The 21,731-nt window shown below is 43.2% G+C and overlaps 1 protein-coding gene across 1 annotated transcript in view; it reads left to right on the top strand.

Annotated features, from left to right (window-relative positions):
• The window catches only part of LOC126213193 (NADH dehydrogenase [ubiquinone] 1 alpha subcomplex subunit 10, mitochondrial), a 76,537-nt gene that overhangs the window by 45,516 nt on the left and 9,290 nt on the right, over positions 1–21,731 (top strand). The window contains exons 5-6 of the mRNA XM_049940818.1: positions 4,451–4,661; positions 19,135–19,417. Of these exons, the coding sequence (XP_049796775.1) occupies positions 4,451–4,661; positions 19,135–19,417 (494 nt within the window). The remainder of the gene's footprint in view (positions 1–4,450; positions 4,662–19,134; positions 19,418–21,731) is intronic.

The following is a 21,731-nucleotide window of genomic DNA, read 5'->3' on the forward strand; positions in this document are numbered from 1 at the left end:
GCCTTTCCTTAATCTAGCTTCTAAGATAAGCCGTAGGGTCAGTATTGCCTCACGTGTTCCAATATTTCTACAGAATCCAAACTGATCTTCCCCGAGGTCAGCTTCTACTAGATTTTCCATTTGTCTGTAAAGAATTCGCGTTAGTATTTTGCAGCCGTGACAAAAAGAAAGTAACTGATAGTTCGGTAATTTTCACATCTGTCAACACCTGCTGTCTTTGGGATTGGAATTATTATATTCTTCTTGAAGTCTGAGGGTATTTCGCCTGTCTCATACATCTTGCTCACCAGATGGTAGAGTTTTGTCAGGACTGGCTCTCCCACGGGTGTCAGTAGTTCTAATGGAATGTTGTCTACTCCCGGGGCCTTGTTTTGACTCAGGTCTTTCGGTGCTCTGTCAAACTCTTCACGCAGTATCATATCTCCTATTTCATCTTCATCTACATCCTCTTCCATTTCTATAATATTGTCCTCAAGAACATCGCCCTTGTATAGACCCTCTATATACTCCTTCCACCTTTCTGCCTTCCCTTCTTTGCTTAGAACTGGGTTTCCATCTGAGCTCTTGATATTCATACAAGTGGTTCTCTTTTCTCCAAAGGTCTCTTTAATTTTCCTGTAGGCAGTATCTATTTTACCCCTAGTGAGATAAGCCTCTACATCCTTACATTTATCCTCTAGCCATCCCTGCTTAGCAATTTTGCACTTCCTGTCGGTCTCATTTTTGAGACGTTTGTATTCCTTTTTATATAATTGAAAATGTGCAGAAAAATGAACTAACCCTTAAATGTAAAAAGTTAGAGATAATTGTTGCCATCTGTTGCTGGGTATGGGAACTGTCAAAATTAACATCGATCTCACCCCTGAGTGATATTTAGGGTGTGACCAATGTCAACTTTGATGGTTCCCGTACCCAGCAAAAGATGGCAACACTTATCTCTAAGTTTTTACACTTGAGGGTTAACCCATTTTTCCGCACACATCTTCAATTATCGTATACACTGTGTACATGTCACAATTTGTCATGGCATCATGTATTGTTGACAAGGTTATAGCTGTCTACTGAGAAAATATTGACTAATTGTAATATACTATCCTGACTATTGTAGACTTCTGAAGATGACAGAGCCAACTGTCAAAACCAGTCTAGTCTAGTGAAATAAATAATCAAACTGGGCAGCTGACGACTGAATTTTATTTTAAAACAATGGGGGAGGGAGGTAGAGAGAGAGAGAGAGAGAGAGAGAGAGAGAGAGAGAGAGAGAATAATAATTCCTTATGTTGGTCAGATGTTATATGAGAGTATTGCAAGTTGTCAGATAGATGGCAGTTTTGTATGGTGCATATGGAAAACATGATTTATTCCACTGTTTTTTAAGTTATCACTTGATACATTGTTTCTTCTCAATTACAGTCAGTTACAGAATGTTATTTTTTTTATCTCAAATCTCATCTTTACAAGAAATTTTGTGACACATCATATACCTGATAAGTAGAAACTACCAATATTTGTGCAGATTGTGGTGTGTGAGGATGCGGGAGTCCCACACCTGCCAACAATAGTAGAGTGTTGTCAAAGTGAAGACTGTGTCCCTCATTTTAGCTGAGAGGGTTCTGGGTGGTAAAATAGTAAAAATATTATCTTGTTGTATATTTAGTTCGTTACATTGTGCATACACTATTCTTCTAATGTTTTGAAATGATCAACTCGTTAATAGGACTGTGAACATTTAATTTTACAGTGAACATTTGCATCATGTGGTCAGTGTGGAAGCATTCTTAATACTCTCTGAAGCTGATCTGCTGATCTTTTACAAAATGTTTTCACAATTATACTGTCGGATATTTTTCATTGGCAAATCTTATCATGGGATACTCAAAGGCTCTCCTTTAGGCATCAGTGTTCTCCCTAAAGCTTCATGATGTACTTATTGTGACAGCAAGGCACAATGCCTGCTGAGTACTCCAAACTAATAATAATGCAACAAAAACAAATGTCTGTATTACTGAGCTACTGTCCCAGAATCTAGTATCAGTTGTAGATTGCTATCTAACGGCTTAGAGGGGAAACAAAAATTTTGTTTTAAATATTTTGTGTAATTGTTGACACAATTTAAAAATGTAAAATGCTGTCGTAATCTCCTCATGAAGAGGTATAATCTTATGTTAAAAGTTCCATTCAGTAAGACGAGTATTACCATTATAAACCGTGTGTTTCGGGGCTGTGTAGCTGGCGACACACAAATGCCTGGACTTTATCCATCCATTTTGTGAGAATGAGAGCACTTAGCAACTTCTGACAAACTTTACACACAATTTCAAACCTTTAAGAGACATTTTCTATCTGGCACCCCACTTTCCCACTGATTGACAAAAGGAAAGGTTATCACTTACTACATTTCCACTGTTAATGCAGTGAAACGTGCATCACACATCACATTTTAATTTGTTACTTCTTTGTTAGAGTCTTTTCACAAAATAGTTTTAGACAGTATCCACATATACGACTGAATGTACCTCCAAACTTGTATCCTTGTACGACACACAGTTCAGGGAGATATGACATCACAAACATTGAGATGTGTGAAAAACTAGCTTTTGCTTATAATTGAGCCCAAATTACACAGACTGTACTCATTTAGTATTTCATGAGAGCACTTAGTGACTTCCAACAGACTTTAAGTGTAATTTATAACTTTTTCCAACCTTTTTTTGGTTTACATGCTAATGTCAGATGCTTAACACATTAACTCATTTCTAAAGTAATCAGACATTTAAAGCTGTTTTGAACATGGGAATTCATCTCTTTAAAGAATCAGGTGTTCACTAGTGTGCACTAACACGTAAAATCATATGTATAAAAAAGTGTCTCCCATACATTATTCAGAATGTACCCTTTAAACTAACATTAGTTAACAACATGTTCACTCGTTTATAGATGACGGGGAGATTACAGAAAACTTCACACTTCTAAAATTTATAAGGTGTACAACTTTGTTACTGCTGTTTTTTCCCCAATATTGGAGGCTTTAATGAAGCAAATTGGTTACACATGTATCATTCAAAGTATTTTTCATTGCTGGCCACCACTTTCTCCCATCTTTCGGGCAGTGTACGAATCCCACGTCGAAAAAATTGTTTGTCTTTTGAAGCGATCCATGAGTTGATCCAATGTGTGACTTCTTCATGAGATCAGAAGTGTCGGTCAGCCACGCCATGCGCCATTGTATCTAAACAGGTGATATCAGAGGGAACAATGTCTGGAGAATACGGCAGGTGGGATAGGACTTCCCATTTTAACGTTTCCAAGTACGTTTTGACCTCTTTTGCAACGTGGGGTCGAGTGTTGTCATGCTCCAAAATCACTTTATCGTGCCTCTCACTGCATTGTGGCCGTTTGTCTTTTAGTGCTCTGCTCAAACACATTAATTGCGTTTGATAACGAGCACCTGTGATTGTTTCACTTGGTTTTAATACCTCGTAGTACATGACACCGAGCTGGTCCCACCAAATGCGGAGCACGATCTCGGAGCTGTGAATATTCAGTTTGGCCGTCGATGTGGAAGTATGGCTGGGATATCCCTATGATTTTTTGCATTTAGGGTTATCATAATGAACCCATTTTCCGTCCTCGGTCACAATACGATGCAGAAATTCCTTCCGTTTTTGCCTCTGATGCAACTGTTTAACTGTTCAACTTCTCTTGGTTTCAGCTCACGCGGAACCCAAGTCCCTTCTTTCTCACGCGGAACCCAAGTCCCTTCTTTCTCACGCGGAACCCAAGTCCCTTCTTTCTCACGCGGAACCCAAGTCCCTTCTTTCTCACGCGGAACCCAAGTCCCTTCTTTCTCACGCGGAACCCAAGTCCCTTCTTTCTCACGCGGAACCCAAGTCCCTTCTTTCTCACACGGAACCCAAGTCCCTTCTTTCTCACACGGAACCTAAGTCCCTTCTTTCTGAATCGTGTTCATACCCTTGAGATGTTTTGAAATGGTTTGCTGTTTCACTCATCAGTGTCTCTTAATTCTGCATCTTCGAAAACATTCTCTCTTTCACCACTATGCGGGTCTAAGATATTAAAATCACCCACGACACGTTCTTTCACTAATAGCGTCCTTACCGTACGTACTTCAGAGCATTCGATGAGATTCAGCTGCTGTTTTCTTCATATTGAAACAAAACAGTAAGACCTCCCACAAATGAGGAGAATTAAGCTCGTAAACTGACATTTTCAATCGAGAACAACATTGTGATGCAGACACAGATCGACTAATGTTTGAATGAGGTTATATTGACAGAGGTCCGAGCTAACTGCCTGACGTCTGCGATCTGTTTCTTTTGACCGCTACTTACCATTGTCGCCACCTATCGGCAAATGGTGGAATCAAAGTTGTACACCTTGTATTTGAAAATCCCTAATTTAACTACAAAAATTTGTACACGTCACACAGCGCGCAGCGTGTACTACGACGTTCGCCGCAACACGATATCGGAGCTGCTGGAGCCCCACCTGGTGATATACCTGGACGTGCCGCCAGCGGCCGTGAGGCAGAAAGTGGAGGCGCGGAAGCTGCCGCACGAGAAGAATTCTCCCGTCTACAAGGGCGACTTCCTGGAGCACCTGGAGGAAGCCTACAAGCAGCGCTTCTTGCAGGAGATCAGGTCAGTGGCCGTCTGCTCCAGTGTGTCTGGTCAGGGCCGCAGCTAGGGGGCGGCGAGGGTGCGGACACAGGGGAGGGGTGTGTCGCATAGAGACTGACTGGAAGAAAAGGCAAGAAAGACAGTTTAAGCATAACAGGAAGAGGTATGTGACTCCTCCTAATCCTCATTATAGCACTGCATCTGTGAGAGAACCCGTGCAAACTGCAGGCGATCCCTATCACGCACTTTGCTAACAGAAACAATCTCTTCTTCTTCTTCTTCTTCTTCTTCTTCTTCTTCTTCTTGCGTTACGGCCTCTGTACGACCACGGGTAGCCGCTTCGTGGACTGCATTTTCCTCTTCTTCTCCCAGAACCTCTTCATTCTTTCTCTTCTCTCCCGCTCTTCTTCCGAGATCTTCAGTTTCCGTTTCTCCTGGCGGCTCCACTGGTGACATTCTAATCTTTTCCTGTATTCTTCTCTGTCATTGATCTCCGACATATTTGTCGGTGTATATTTGTTCCTCCAATTTTCCTTTCCTTCGACCTCGATCCCCAATTCCAACCAGTCCTTCTGAAGTTCAACAATCCACTTGGTTCCTGTCTTTCTCCTTGTCCTCCCTGTTGTTTCCCACACTCTCTTCGTCATTCTGTCCATACTCATCCTAACTACATACCCAGCAAACCTTGCCCTTTTGAGTCTGATTTCCCTGGATATTCTCATGTTCCAGTACAATTCTTCCCTAGGTCTTCGCATCCACCTCTTTTGGGACCTAGTATTTTTCTCGGTATTTTCCTCTCTTCTTTCTCTAATGCTCTGCCCCATTTCTTCCTAGTGTCATCGTCTCAGCAGCATATAATACTGCATACCTCACTGTTGCCTTCTAGTGGTTTATATTTGCGTCTGTGGATATATTCTTTTTATTGTATACCTCTCTCATCATGCAGAAGGCTGACCTCATCTTCTTTATCCTCTCTGTTATTCCCTCCTTGCTCCTGTTCCTTCCTGTTATAAATTCTCCCAGGTATTTAAATTTGTCCACCATTTGCACAGTGCCTTTTGGTGTTTCCCAGTCTGCAGTGGTGTTTAATGTCTTTGTCTTCTTATAGACGATCCTCAGTCCCACCTTTCTGGCTACCTTACTTAAGTTGTCGAGTTGTGTCTTTGCGTCTTCTTCCGTCTCACTTACTATTGCTATGTCATCTGCAAAGGCTAGGCAGTCCACTTGAGCCCTGTTGTCCTTTTTGTCCCCCACATGGGTCTTTGGTATTCCCAGTTCCTCGTTTATTGCCCTCCACTGCCTGATCACTTCGTCCAGTGCTATATTGAACAATGATGGTGACAATCCATCTCCCTGTTTAACACCAGTCTTGATCTCAAATTCTTCTGACAGTGCTCCTCTGAATCTCACCCTTGCTTTTGTGTCTGTCAGAATTTTTTTTATGAGTTCTTGTGTAGTTCCATCAAGTCCTCTGTTCTTCAGGATCCTAACAAGAGTCTGTCTGTTGATGGAGTCAAATGCCTTTGTGAAGTCCACGAAGGTTATTACTGTCTTTTTGTTTTTTAAGGCCCTATGTTCTATCAGTTGCTTCAGGATAAATATCTGTTCTACACAACCTCTTCCCTTCCTGAATCCTGCTTGGCAGTCGCCAACTGTACTTTCTACCTGTTCTTCTACTCTCTTGAGCAATAGTTTTGACAGCACCTTGTATCCGACCTCTAGTAGCAATATTCCTCTGTAGTTGTTTGCATCTCTCTTGTCCCTCTTCTTGTGTATTGGTATTACAATTGCATTCTTCCATCCTTCTGGCAACTTCTTTGTTCTCCAGATCTGGCGAATTATGTTGGTCATGTTGTCTATTGCTTTGTTGCCTCCCCACTTTATCATCTCAGCTGCTATACCATCTTCTCCAGTTGCCTTATTATTCTTCAGATCGCTTATGGCATGTTGGCATGTGCAACTTCATCCTTGGTTGGAGGACGTGGCTCTCTCTCTTCTGTGTCAGTCCCGATTTCCAGCTCTTCTTCAGGTGGTTCACAGTTCAGCAGGTCGTGAAAGTACTCTGCAAAAATCCGACAGTTCTCCTTCGCACTGACAGTCAGCTCCCCTTTCTTGTATCCAATCAGACTCTTTTTGAATTTCCCGAAAAAGTGTCTGCTGCTGTTTTTCCTGAAGTTGGTCTCAATCTCGTCCAGTTCCTGCTTCTTATGTCTTCCGGTCCATCTTATTGTTCAGGCTGCTTCCTTTCTTGCTCCTAAGAAAACTTCCCATTTTTCTGGGTTCTTCTTGCTGCTCCAGTCTCTCCAGGCTTTCCTGCGAGTCTCTACCGCTTCCTCACTTTCCTTGTCCCATCACCAGTGCTTCCGTTTCTTTTCTTCCTTTCCCCATAGTTCAGCCTGTTTCGCCATATTTCGCTTCATGTCGTCCCATTCATCGAATGATTCAATTACTTCCTTATATCTGGATTGATTGTGTCTTAATTTGTCTCTGTCTACCTTTATGTTTTCTGTTCGTCTGTGGCAGTCTGTCCCTGTTTGGAATCCAAAGGCACTTAATTTCTGTAAGACAGTGATCCGATTCTATTCTTGTGTTCTTCCTGATCTTTGTGTTCATGATCTCTTTAGCATTTGTCCAGCTGATTGCTATGTGGTCAATATGGAATTCCCCAAGGCGGGTGCATGGGTTAACCCATGTCTTTTTCTTACACGGTTTGGCCCTGAAGTGTGTTGTCATCAATCTCATTTTGTGTTCTCGACACAGTTCAATTAGCCTTTCTCCATTTTTGTTTGTCCACTGGTGTGCAGGGTACTCAGCCACTACTCCTTTATGTTGCTTCTCTCTTCCAATCTGTGCATTTTAATCTCCTACTAGTATCTTTACATGTCAATGTGGTATGTTTTTCAGTGTATCATCTAGCTCTTCCCAGAAACTATCAGCAACTTTCTTGTCTTTCCTGTTCTTGTCATTTGTAGGTGCATGTCCATTTATTATTGTATACTTTTTGTTCCCTGCTTGAAAAGTCAGTGTTGATATCCTTTCTGACCTGCTCTTCATTTCAGTTGTGCCATTCTCGTATCTCTTGTCTACTATGAACCCTGTACCAAAGCATCTAGGTGCATGTATTTCCTTTCCCACTTTAACTCCTGGTTTCCCCTTCAGTATTATGAAGCCTTCTGACTCCACTGTGTCTTCGTCAGTGTATCTTGTTTCTTGCATTGCTAATATTCCAGTCCTTCTCTCTTTCACCTCATCTATTACCTGTTTAAGTTTACCAGTCTCAATCATTGTCTATACATTTATGGTTCCAATTCTGAAAGTCTTTTTAGTTTTAATATTCTTCGAGGTTCTCGGGAGCTCCGAATCTTCCCTTATGCACTTTTTGGCAGGTCCCCCAGAATCCGAATGCCTGCTTGCGTCGACCTCGGTCGACGGGGGACTGTCCCCCTGGGGTAATCTCGATTCCGTAATGCGATCCGTTCCACGAGCTAAAAAATTTTTTGATGGGACGGCTCGTGTCTGTCCAGTTATAGGACTGAAGTTGTTAGCCCCAGAAGATGTGTTCAGGCCGCCCGTGACATGAGGAGTACCGCCGCTACCTGATACGTTTCAGTGGCTCTTCCGCTCTCTCTGCCGTCGGGAAGTGACGTTCCTCTTCCACCTTCGAGACCGTCGGCCGGGCTTCGCCTGTAACCCTAGGTAGGGGCCCTAACTGGGTGCTACCATCGGGAGCCAGACGGCCCCAGGTTTTTTTACGAGGTTGTTACTCCTCCCCGTCCTCCTTCCCTATGACTTGCGAGATGGGGCCCCGGGCTTGGGACTGTCAATGGCGGAGTTAGAATCTCTCTGTATTCACTTTCCACTCACGAGCCTTACGATGTCAGCTCTGAATGCACCATCTCCGTGTGCGCAGAGACTCGTCTTGTGGATCTCCACCACTGCCCATTTAACTGAAAACTCGTCACTGGAGCCTGCTACTAAGTACGATTGGATACGATATGCGTAGAAAGAAATGCACACTGTGCATGTTCGTGCATTTTAAGAAGTGACGGATAAATTTGTTTTAAGAAAGAAGCGAGAATGAAGTCCCCGTCCCAAAATGGACATACAAAAGAAACAGCCTGATGCTAAAGTAGGCATACCAAATAAACAGACAGTAGAAAAGTGGAAAGTGTTATAAACTGATGAGTTCAGTATCCTGGGAAATTCCATTACTTGTGTGTAGTTTGTGTGAGAAGTAAAAAAGAACTGTTTGGCATGATCACCAGGTATGTTGCAGTATTAATCAACAAATGCGAGAACATACCAGTTTAAAACAGTTTTTTAATACAGACAGCAATGCAAATGATAATTATAAAATCATTCTTTGTATCCGACTCAAATCACATTCCTCTGAAGGGGAAAAAAGGAAGAAGAAAATGCCCCTGGTTTAGGTTATAAATGTCAATTTAATTAATGTGCATCTTTGTGTTCTCGCAACGCAGTGACTGCTTCCGTAAACTTTGGATGTGCAGCCACATAAATTCCACTTCTTCTTCTTCCTGTTTGGATCTTTCAGCTGTGTGTTCTTATGCCATTTTCATGACTGAATGACACACAGCCGAAACATCAGAAGTGGAATTTATGCGGCTACCTATTTAACCCTCGAGAGGGCGCTGTATATACAGTGAGCCAACCAAAAACAAAATGATTTTGTGTGGTTCCATTGTTGTTTCACAGCTGCAAACACGTACCTATTCCTTCATTATTGCTTCAGTTAACACAGCGAAAAATTGTGTTGGCATACTTCCAAGTGAGCAGCAGTAATATAAAATACAAAGTGAGCTAGGCGAGAAAGAATTTATGATCCGTGCAAAAAATGACCCCGATTATGAACTGCAACATAATCCCACATTGAGGCAGTTGCCTGGGAGATAATTAGTGATCGAATTATCAGCTGACTGAGATCTGATACAACTGCACTGCTTAATGCTTAGAGTGAGTCATTACTGTCTCTGTAACACCTGTCCTTGGCAACAGTGTGTTATAGCGCAAAATTATTTCATTATTGTTTGATAAAACAGTAGTTTAGCTCACATTATGTAAATTTATTTTCTCGTTGTTTGAATAAACTAAGACTAAACTGTGATTTTGACCATACATGACTTACCTTGGTAACATAAGGAAAGCTATTCTATACATGTGTACAAGTGTGCCACGCACCCACTCGTGTTATGGAAAATGGCGCATCCGCTCAATGGTTAATGTGTTAATGAAGTTGTAAATTATTCCCACATTAAGAAATAATTAGGATTCTATATATTACAAGTATATCTCACTTCTGGTTCTAACTTCTAACCTAGATACAAGTAAATCCGTGACCACTAAAGCTTCTTTATTTTTCTTTTACATTCAGGATATTGTGTTGCGGTAGCTGATTCGTTAAGGGTGCATGAAATCATGGTGGACCATAAGAATTCAATTTGGGAGTCATTAGAGGCACCAAATTTTGTCAAAGCCTCAGCTGAATCCTGTAAAAACACTGAGGAAAGTGTAGTAGCCGCTTTCTACATCATCTGTGCAACCGAGAAGGAAAATATTGCTACAAGAAAGTTTTCTGTATTAATTGAACTGTGTATAAATGTAGGATGTCTTTCTCTGACCAAATTAATGTTCAATGGCAATGCAAATTATGAAAGTTCTAATATTATTCTCAATTTGAAGGATGTAGTGTGTAAAATAATTGCTGATGATATTTGATAGAAAATAAAGTTGACAAGGTGGTATTCAGTTATGATAGATGAGTCTACTGACATCACTCGAACAGAAACTATATATATGTGAAAATAGTGCAAAAAGGGAAATATGCATGCACTACTTAACACTGTGTCCACCAACAAAATGTTCTGTGATATTGTTGGAGTTTTGGAAAGGCGTGGCACTGATACGAGCAAATGCTCCTCAATTGCTGTTGATGGTGGATCCGTTATGACAGGAGTTCGGTTTACGATGGCTAATCTTTAACGACTAGCCCAATGTATTACCTGTGCATTATGTGACCCATTGGTTAGCTCTAGTAGTTGGTCAAGCAGTTGAATACTGTTCAAACCTTGAAAAGTTTTAAGATGTTTTAAAGGGAATTTATAACTTCTTTGGACACTCGCCAACAAATCCCTAATCATTAGAAGATATACAAGAAATACTTAATGAGCCAAGGAAAAAACTTTGAAATTCTGCCATTCGTTGGCTGTCATTGGGAGAGACAGTAAATTCACAATATATAAATTTCAATTCTTTGGTATCTGTTCTGGGAAAAGATAAAAGATCAGTAGCTGCTGGCTTACTAAAAGGTGTCAAGTATGTAAAAATTTTGTCTATGACCTTACTAATGAACAGAAGAAATACCTTGCCATTGTGCATCTCTTGTTCATCATTTCCCCTGATTCTCTGCCTAGAGTGAAGTGCTCGCCCTATATCCTTGCTAGACACAGTATTTACCATGATTCCGGTAAACAAAGCTATCTTATGCATAGCAGATATTTTTCCTATCGATATTGTGACATTATTCCCACACTGCCTCACCACAACCTACTTTCAATACAATAGTGACTTTTATGTGAACAGATTGACAGGGCAGTCCTCTTAATCCTGCTGTGGCTAACTTGTTTATGGAGACTTTTGAACAACGGGTGTTGCAGACTGCCAGTAAGAGACCAGCCAGATGGTATCGCTATGTTAACAAGTTCGTAATATGGACACAGAGCAGAGGAGTTGGATGCCTTCCTGACACATCTAAATAGCATTAATCCGAAAATCCAATTTACCGAGTATACAGGGAGTAATGGGCAATTTAATTTCCTGAATGTGCCTGTGATTAAATGACAGGACGGAACATCGGACCATAAAGTGTGTAGAAAGGCCACGCATTCCGATCATTAACTGCAAAAGGATCAATCCACCACCCTAGACAAAAAAAGAGGTGTAATAAACACCTTGGTGGACAGAGCGTACAGAATTTGTGAACCTGTTTATTTAAAAGATGAGATCGAACATCTACGGTCAACTTTCGTGAAAAATGGATATTCTAGCAAGGATATAGATCAAGCACTTCACTCTAGCCAGAGAATCAAGAGCAATGACGAACAAGTCACCCAGCAGCAAGGTTTTTTTTCTGCTCATTAGTAAGGTCACGCAGATCGCATTGGGAAAGTGTTATGGAAGTATGGGGTGGAAACTATTTTCAGATCCACCAGGAAAATAAAAGAATATTTAAGATCGGCAAAAGATGCACGACGCCCTTTGGCTACACTGGGAGTATATAAAATTCCTTGTAGTTGTGGACAGGTTTATATCGGTACCACAAAGAGAAGTGTTAACACCTGTCTTGTTGAACATAAGAGGAAATGCTGCCTGGGTCACATGGATAAATCAGCCATAGCAGAACACGTTCACCAGGAAGGTAATCATGAAATGAAATTCAGCGAGACGAACGTTATATCTAAAACCTCGCACTATTATGCACGCATCTATAGAGAGGCTGTTGGGATTGATAAACACTGTAATAAGTTTAACAGGAAAGAGGAAGGTGTTGAACTGGATAAAATTTGGATGTCAGCGTTGCACCGTAAGCGTGACAATCGATTACTTTCAATTGCTTTCAATTGAGAATGTTGGCATTACCAGAGACTGTCTCATAGCTGAGACCACATGATGGTCAGTGATGTGCTCTGTACTGCCTATATAATCAGCACTTCATCAAGTTCTCTTTGCAGTTCGCCACTTTACCTCGTCGGATGTCTCCTGCAGTCAGAGATGAAATGTCGGGAGAGTGTTTTATACATTGACCACGGCCTATCAGCCCAGAAGTTTTAAGTGAAGATAATACCGACTGTGAAAGCCTACATTGATAGAAGTTTTATTAAGTTCACAATTTGCAAATTCTTAGATAACATGCTTGTAAATTTAAATGAGACACTAGGGGATTTAGATGAGACAAGAGTAAAATTTTTTAGCACATACGGTCGGAGTGGGTGGCATCACGACGGGTGACACGCGATGAACCGTAGTCCATCATCTCTTGTTGGTGGTGAAACACCAGCAGTCTCTAAGCGATCACGAGCTCAATTCAACGCACAGAAGTACGACCCCAAATTGTTCGCCTCCCAGGCCACACCGTGGGAGGAACGTCAGGCTAAGGATGGAGGCGAATCTAATTTGCCCCGGTACCTTGTATGTTCGAGAGCTGATGGGGAATCTTTCATGACGATGAAGCCTCAGTTTCTTGTTCAGCATTTAGAGGACAAGTTCAGGGAGGTGGAGAGCTTGCCCAAAATGGGATCTGAGTCAGTTTTGATCAAAACAGCATCCACTGCTCAGTCACGGGAGTTACTCACTTGTGACAAGCTGGGGGATGTTTCTGTAACCATCAGCTTAAATATGGTCCAGGGTATCATATTTCACAGAGACCTTCTTTTTAGTTTGACTATGAGTTGCGCGCCAATTTAGAGCAGCGAGGTGTACATTTCGTCCAGCGTGTCCACCGGGGTCCGATGGATAATCAGGTTGTCACCGGTGCCTTCATCTTGGCCTGTGAGGGTGATACACTGCCCGAGAAGGTCAGGGTGATGGTCTACCAGTGTGATGTAAACCCCTATATCCCTCCCCCGTTGCGGTGCTTTAAGTGCTGAAAGTTCGGCCATATGTCTTCCCGCTGTACTTCCAACGTCACATGCCGAGATTGCAGACACCCATCGCATCCCGATACTCCGTGTTCCCCACCTCCCATCTGTGTCAACTGCGGAGAACACCATTCACCTTGCTCGCCTGACTGCAGGATTCTCCAGAAAGAAAGGAAAATCGTGGAGTACAAGATTCTGGACAGACTGACCTACACTGAGACTAAGAGAAAATTTGAACGCCTGTATTCTGTGCGTATGACATCGTCTTATGCCGCCGTTACAACAGTTCTGGCACCATCTGCTCCGCCAACCCATGGTCACCTCTCAGAGCTGGAAGACTACACCTGCCCCCCTGATGGTGGGGGGTATTTCCCTCCCTGTTGCTCCTGCAACACCTACTTTGGGAGCACTAAGCCGGAGAAGCGTAAGTCTTCTTCGGTTTCTCGTGCTAGGAAGATTGTCCCTTGGGTCACTCCCATCCCAGGTTTCTTCTAGTGGGAAAGAAGACACCCGGCAGTGGCTGAAGAGACCAAAAGTATCTTGTCTTACGGCTTCACGCTCATCCTCAGTCCCGGAGACTGAGCCAGTGAAGTCATCCCAGCCAGGGAAACCCAAGGAGCAGTGAGAGAAATCCAAAAAGAAAACCCCTAAGACCAAGGATACTGTGGTGGCACCCACACCACCACTACCTACAAGCTCTGCGGCTGTGGATGGGGATTTTGGCATCTTCTGAGGACCTAGATCTCGCCAGACCCTCAGACATGATGGGTATAGACTGCTCAGGCAATAAATTGGTGGCAGCAGGTGACTCTGAGGTGTAAACTGCTTCATTGAATGTTCCATGCCTTCCCAGTCTCACAATGTCATCCTCCAGTGGAATTGCGGTGGTTTTTTCCACCACCTGACTGAGCTATGGCAACTGTTAAGCTTTACACCTGCTATCTGCATTGCCCAGCAATGCGGACCCCTGCCCTCTGCGGCTATAAAGGATATTACGGGAACCGTAGTGACTATAATAGAGTGTCAGGTGGAGTTTGCGTTTATGTCCTAAACTCGCCCTGTAGTGAACATGTGCCCCTTCAATCCCTTCTTGAAGCTGTGGCTGTCAGAATAAGGATGGTGCAGGAAATAACTGTCTGTAATGTATATATACTGTATATATAAAATACTGGGGCCGCCACACATTTCAGTGTGGCTCATGTTAGTTACTCAGCCATTGACTTAACAATTTGCAGCCCAGGACATCCCATCTATCCACTCAAGAGCACATGATGACCTGTGTGGTACTGACCACTTCCCCATCTTCCTGTGACTGCCCCAGCATCAGGCACACGGATGCCTGCCCAGATGGGCTTTGAACAAGGTGAAATGGGGAACTTCCACCTCTGCTGTCACCGCTGAATCTCCTCCACACGGTAACATCGATTTGATGGTTGAGCAGGTGACTAGCACAATTGGTTCTGCAGCAGAAAACGCTTGAGGTGTAAGGCGGTTCCTTGGTGGTCGCCGGAAGTCACTGAAGCAATTAAGGCGTGTCGGTGAGCTCTACAGCAGCATAAGTGGCACCTTTCCCTGGAGCACCTCGTAGCCTTTAAATGGCTACGTGCCCGTGTTCGCTACCTTATCAAACAACAGAAGTAAGAGTGTTGGGAGAGATACGTGGCAGGAGAGTACCATCATTCCGGTGCTCAAACCCGGTAAAAACCCGCTCGATGTGGATAGCTATCGGCCCATCAGTCTCACTAACGTTCTTTGTAAGCTGCTGGAACGTACGGTATGTCGGCAGTTGGGTTGGGTCCTGGAGTCACGTGGCTTGCTGGCTCCGTGTCAGGGCGGCTTCCGCCAGGGTCGCTCTACCACTGATAATCTTGGGTCCATCGAGTCTGCCATCCGAACAGCCTTTTCCAGACCGCAACACCCGATTGCCGTCTTTTTTGACTCGTGTAAAGCATACGACACAACTTGGCGACATCATATCCTTGCCACATTGTGTGAGTGTGGTCTCCGGGGACCACTCCCAATTTTTATCCAAAGCTTCCCGTCGCTCCGTACTTTCTGAGTCCAAGTTGGAGACTCACATAGTTCCATCCACATCCAGGAGAATGGAGTCCTGCAGGGCTCTGTATTGAGTGTCTCTCTATTTTTAGTGGCCATTAACAGTCTAGCAGCAGTTGTCGGGTCCTCCGTCTCACCTTCTCTGTTTGCAGACGACTTCTGCATTTTGTACTGCTGTTCCAGTACTGTTGTTGCTGAGCAGTGCCTCTAGGGAGCCATCCACAAGGCCCAGTCACGGGCTCTAGACCACGGCTTCCAGTTTTCAGCCGCAAGGTCGTGTGTCGTGCAATTCTGTCGGCATCGTACCGTTCATCCGGAACCCGCGCTTTACCTCAGTGAAGATCTACTCACTGTAGTGGAGACATATCAATTCCTAGGATTGGTTTTCGACGCTCGATTGACTTGGCTTCCTCATCTTTGTCAGCTTAAGCAGAAGTGCTGGCAGCACCTCAATGCCCTCCGTTGCCTGAGCAACACCAATTGGGCTGCAGAACACTCTACACTGCTGCAGCTCTACAGAGCCCTTGTCCAATCCCGAATTGATTACAGGAGTGCGGATTATGGTTTGGCAGCGCCTTCGGCATTGCACCACTGTGGGGTTAGATTAGTGACAGGAACTTTTAGGATGAGTCTCGTGACCAGCATACTGGTGGAGGCCGGTGTCCCTCCACTGCAGATCAGACGTGCGCAACTGCTCGCCGGTTACGCAGCACACTTTCGTAGTTCCCCTGAGCATCCGAATTACCGTCTCCTTTTCCCGCCCGCGGCATTCCGTGTCCCGCATCGGCAGCCCAGATCGGGGCTAACGATTGCAGTTCGCGTGCGGTCCCTTCTCTCCGAACTGAAGTCCTTTCCTTTACCACCTCTACTTGTGGTCCGTTCACTTACACCTCCACAGTGTATGCCTCGGGTGCAGCTTCATCTGGACCTTTTGCACGGCCCTAAGGACTCTGTTAACCCCACCGCTCTCTGCTGTCACTTCCTCTCGATTCTTGACATGTTCCGGGGCTCCGAAGTGGTTTACACCGACGGCTCAGTGGCTGACGCTCGTGTAGGCTTTGCACATGTTCTCGGAGGACGTATTGAGCAGCACTCCTTGCCAGTTGGCTGCAGTGTTTTCACTGCAGAGCTGGCGGCCGTATCTCGTGCTCTCGAGTACGTCTGCTCGTGCCCTGGCGAGTCATTTCTCCTGTGTACTGACTCATTGGGCAGCGTACGTGCTGTCGACCAGTGCTACCCTCACCACCCTCTGGTAGTATACATTCAGGTGTCCGTCTATAGCCTGGAACAGTCCCGCCGTTCCGTGGTGTTTGTTTGGACCCCGTGACACGTCGGAATCCCAGGCAACGAACTTGCCGACAGGCTGGTCAAACGGGCTACGCGGAAACTGCTACTGGAGATGATAGGCATCTCCGAAGCTGACCTGCATTCTGTCTTACACCGCAGGGTTTTCTGGCTTTGGGAGACTGAATGGCATAACAGCACGCACAACAAACTGCATGTCATTAAGGAGACCATGAATGTGTGAAAGTCTTCCATGTAGGAATCTCGCAGGGAATCGGTTGTCCTCTGCGGCTCCGCATTGGCCGTACGTGGCTGACGCACGGTTACTTACTTAATTGCAAGGACCCACCTCAGTGTCGCTTTGGCTCCCGAGTGACAGTCGTCCACCTCTTGCTGGACTGCCCACTTTTAGCCACTCTGCGGCAGACTTTTAACTTTCCCAGCACCCTGCCTTCAGTGTTGGGCGACAATGCCTCCACAGCAGCTTTAATTTTACGTTCTATCCGTGAGAGTGGGTTTTATACTTCTACGTAGTTTTTAGTGCGTGTCCTTTGTCCCTCTGTGTCCTCCACCCTAGTGCTTTTAGGGCGTAGGTTTTAATGTATTGCAGAATGGCTGGCTTTCCCTATTTATTGCTGTGGTTGGCCAGCCACTGTAATCTGCTTTCATGTTTTACTCTCTTCTGTTTCTAGCGTCTCTCTGTTGTTTTCTTGTCCTCTTCTGTTCCTTTTAGTGTTCGTTGCCTTCCCTTCGTTCTTGTGGCTTTTCCTTTCTTTTTGTCTTGTGTTATATGTTTCATACGTTTTATTCTCACACTTGTGGCAATTTTTTTTAATTAGGATCAAGGGACCGATGACCTTGTAGTTTGGTCCCTTCTCACGCTTCTAAACCGACCAACCAACCAAGAGAGGATTTAGTTGCATGAACAATATAAAATCAGAAATTTTCTTTCTGTGGGAAAAGAGCTAGCAAACTTCTGGTGATTAAGATTGAAGGGCCATCTCACAATGATTTTGATTTTGAAAAGGCAGCCATTGTGTGGAGCATGCATAAAAACTAATGTATTCACATGTGATGTGATATAATGAAAGGCAAAATGCAAAAATCAGTATTGACAGTTTATATAGTGTAGATGTGATATGGAATGCATGGATCTATATGTGTAAAAGATAATTAGAAAAAAAATTCATTTTGTGGTTTACTGTTAGCTTCAATTTAGTATATACATTTTTCACTTTTAAAACCCTCATTAATAGTATAATTTATAAAAAAATTTACTAGCAGAATTTTACACAAAATTTTCATATTTAGGACAAATGTAAATTTTGATTCATACTTTTTTAACATTTCAATTTCTGGCTTAAACCCACCAGAACCATAACTGAATTTTCCAACATGCTTACCCAGTATGATTCATCGAAGCAAAATATGTTCTGATTGCCAGATTTTCTTATTTCAAGAATATGTAAAAACTGTGTCCATGAAGCAATGATATCACTAGCAAATTTGCCCATCTTAGATGTATTGAGCACAACACATCTTGGAACATCTTTGTCAAAACAGTCTAAAAATTTGACCAGGCTTCTGACAACTGTGATGTTTTCCTGGTGATCTAAACACTGGACTTCCACATTTCTGGCCAGATAAATTGGCTTCATTGGCAGTCCATTGTACAGTCATCTAGTTGATGCCATTCACTTGTGCAATATGTTCTGCCAACTTCTGTGATGGGTCCACTATTTCTGCTTCATATTTAGAGAAAAGATGTACCCAGGAAATTGTCTCTTGACTGTTTATGAAGGCACATACCATATATGGTATTTGGTGTAACAAAAAATTCTACGAAGGGCAGAAAAGTACAAGAATACCAGCTGTTTACAGAAAATGTGAAAAGAAATACTGTTGAGAATTTAACTCGTAAAGAATGATTTTCTCTTGTGCATCCTTTTGAGCACTTTATACACTTACACATACAAATCAACACATAACCAGGTATGAAGTACTATATCTTGTTCAGTGTTCTCTTTGCTAGTGACACGATGACTCTTGCTGGCAGGTTCCCACGTGTCGTCTTGGTTTTGTTGTAACGACGAATTTGAGTTGGGCTGTTTAATGAACTGTGTGTACGTGACACTAACAAGCATTTATTGCCTTTATCGTAAACAATCGTAATTTTTGCCATGTGGTTTGTAAAGTTGTAATTTTTGGACAAATTTCATAATTATTATGATTGATTTGTAATAGTTGATATCTCTGTATTTAACAACTTAGACAGCGCACCGTGCCTTTTCAAATTCTCGCCACAGCGCTTCCTACCGGCACACTTGTATGTGCGGCATCTCGTGTGCTTAATACGATATTTTGCCAGGCGATCTGAAGATGCAAAGGCAAAACACGTCATTGGAGGATAAATATAATTAAAAAATTCAGTTTTGCAACCGAGGCTGTTACTTCTTTCATATTGCAGATTATTTCTCACTCGTTGCGCTCTGCTCCCGCAGCAACCATGCGCAGCTGCTGGTCTACGACTGGTCGGAGGGCGGTGACGTGGAGGTGGTGGTGGAGGACATAGAGCGCGTGGACATGGACCAGTCGGACAAGCACGACCCCAAGTTCCACGACTGGAAGGAGCTGGCCGCCGAGTGGGAGTGGACGGAGGCACGCACCCTCTACACCAACCAGAAGGACGACCTCATGTGTTTCTTCAACGTGCCGCGTTTCGACTGCCCCGAACTCAACGTCGACCCCTATGACGCCAAGAAGTATGAGGAGCTCTGGGATAATGTGAGTAATCCTCCCGGCTATTGCTATTTGTAGTGGTGAATCAAAGTGGAGGTACATTGACAAAATTTCCAGGGAAAGGTTCAATGATTCGTGTAGGTGACATTTGACCTGTGGCAGCAGTCTGTGTCACTTCAGTAGTTAATGACATTCGGCAGAATAACGATGGCCGAGATTGTAAATACTTCTCAGGGAGAGTATGTTGTTGTTGTTGTTGTTGTTGTTGTTGTTGTTGTTTTCAGTCCAAAGAATGGGTTGATGCAGCTCTCCAGGCTAGACGATCCTATGCAAGCCTCTTCATTTGTGTGCCTGCTTACTGTATTCAAGCCTTGGTTCTCTCAAATTGGCTGCTTCTTGATGCCTGAGGATGTGAATATCAACTGATCCCACCTTTTAGTCAGCATCTACATCTACATGTTTACTCTGCAAATCACATTTAAGTGCCTGGCAGAGGGTTCATCGAATCACATTCACAATTCTCTATTATTCCAATCTCGTATAGTGTGCAGAAAGAATGAACAGGAAAGAATGAACACCTATATCTTTCCGTAAGGGATCTGATTTCCCTTATTTTATTGTAGTGATCGTTCCTCCCTATGTAGGTCGGTGTCAACGTCTATCATAAATTGTTTCCTCTAGTTTGGTTCATTACCTCCTCATTACTTACTCGAGGTAAAACAAAAAACCTTCTCACCAACATACAAACACACAGAACACACATATGAGCACACGTGAACAAGAAACACCCACAACAACAAACAAGTGGTTCGCTCTCACCTACAACAGCAAAGCAGCCCACAGAATATGCAATATACTCAAAAAAAACAAGGGCTAAAGGTAGCCTACAGGACAGACAACTCAACACAGAGAAAACTGAGGACAACCAACACATCTGGTTTTTACCAAGTAACATGTCAGGACCACAAATCAGTTTATATAGGACAGACAAGTAGAAACTTTAATACCAGATACACAGAACACAAAAGAGCATTAGAAAGTAACAGCTGTCATTACATTTGCTGAACACCTTATGGACAATAAACATAACCCAACAGACATCCATACTGACTTGAAAATTCTCAAATGCAGCAACAGCCCCCACAAAAACTAATAATTGAGGAAAACTATCAAATACAGAAAGCTATAGTTGAAGGAAAACAAGTAATAAATGAATACACAGCTCTCTGCAATGAAACTCTGTTCTCTGCCCTCAAAGAATTATTAGACTACACCAACCTATAGAGCAGCCCCCCCCCCTCCCCCACACACACACACACAATTTTATGTGTTTCTTTGAAAATCTGTAATTATGAGTTTGAAAACTAATATTTATATGTATACAAACAGTAAAAAACATTATTTGTGTTTAACAGCCATGAAATAAAAGCCCACTGATGATGCTGTGACTGAGGTGAAACATGTTTGGGATAAAAAACAAAACTGTATTTTGCTAAAGGCGGACCCTATCCAAAAACATTGTCTTGCAAGTGCAGAGAATCAGAAGCCGGCACACGGAGGGGATGCGTAACTGCGAAGTTGTGTGTTTAAGTGAAATCAACTGTCATTCTGTCATAACAGTGCAGAAAACAATTCATTAGTGACGGGATCGAGTACCTCCGATTGGCTCGGGCACCTGTACTGAGATGTGGTTGACCAGAATCTGGATGACGGAATATGCCTGCCCTCACGTTCCCATTGGATCTGACTCTGGGAAACTGACATGTGAATGTCCCACAAATCTGGATACTGCACAACTGTACCAGCTGGCCAAATGGAGATTGAACTGTCAGGTGCTGATAATGCTGTCTCAGACAAGTATGTGCCATCTCCGTGTCCTTCACAGTAACCACTCAACATCTGGTACTGTTAGTGGTCCTTTCATACTCTACCAGGTCTGGTAACAACACTAAACAAAAACAATACTAAGTTGCATTAATATCCGACCATGTCTTAAGACATTTTCAGTTTTGCAAAGAAAAAAAGTCTCGAGGACTCCATCAGGTGAAAAAGCGAGCCTGTGGAACAACAGGAATGCCTTTTGAAGTAAAAAATTCCATGTCGGAAATGGCTGTGTGACGTGACGTGTTGTCATGATGCAGCACCCATTTGTCTGGAATGGTACGGTCTCATTTGATTCACTCTTTTCCTCAGTCTTTTGAGGAAATCCTTCTAAAACACTTGGTTGACAGTTTTGTTCCGGAGGAGCACATTGTTTATGCACAATACCCATACAGTCAAAAAAGCAAATCAGCATTATATTGATCTTTTATTTGCTCATTTGAGGCTTTTCGGTCAAGAGAATGTCTCTGTCTGCCAC

Source organism: Schistocerca nitens, chromosome 11 (assembly GCF_023898315.1).
Source record: "Schistocerca nitens isolate TAMUIC-IGC-003100 chromosome 11, iqSchNite1.1, whole genome shotgun sequence".
Lineage (NCBI taxonomy): Eukaryota > Metazoa > Arthropoda > Insecta > Orthoptera > Acrididae > Schistocerca > Schistocerca nitens.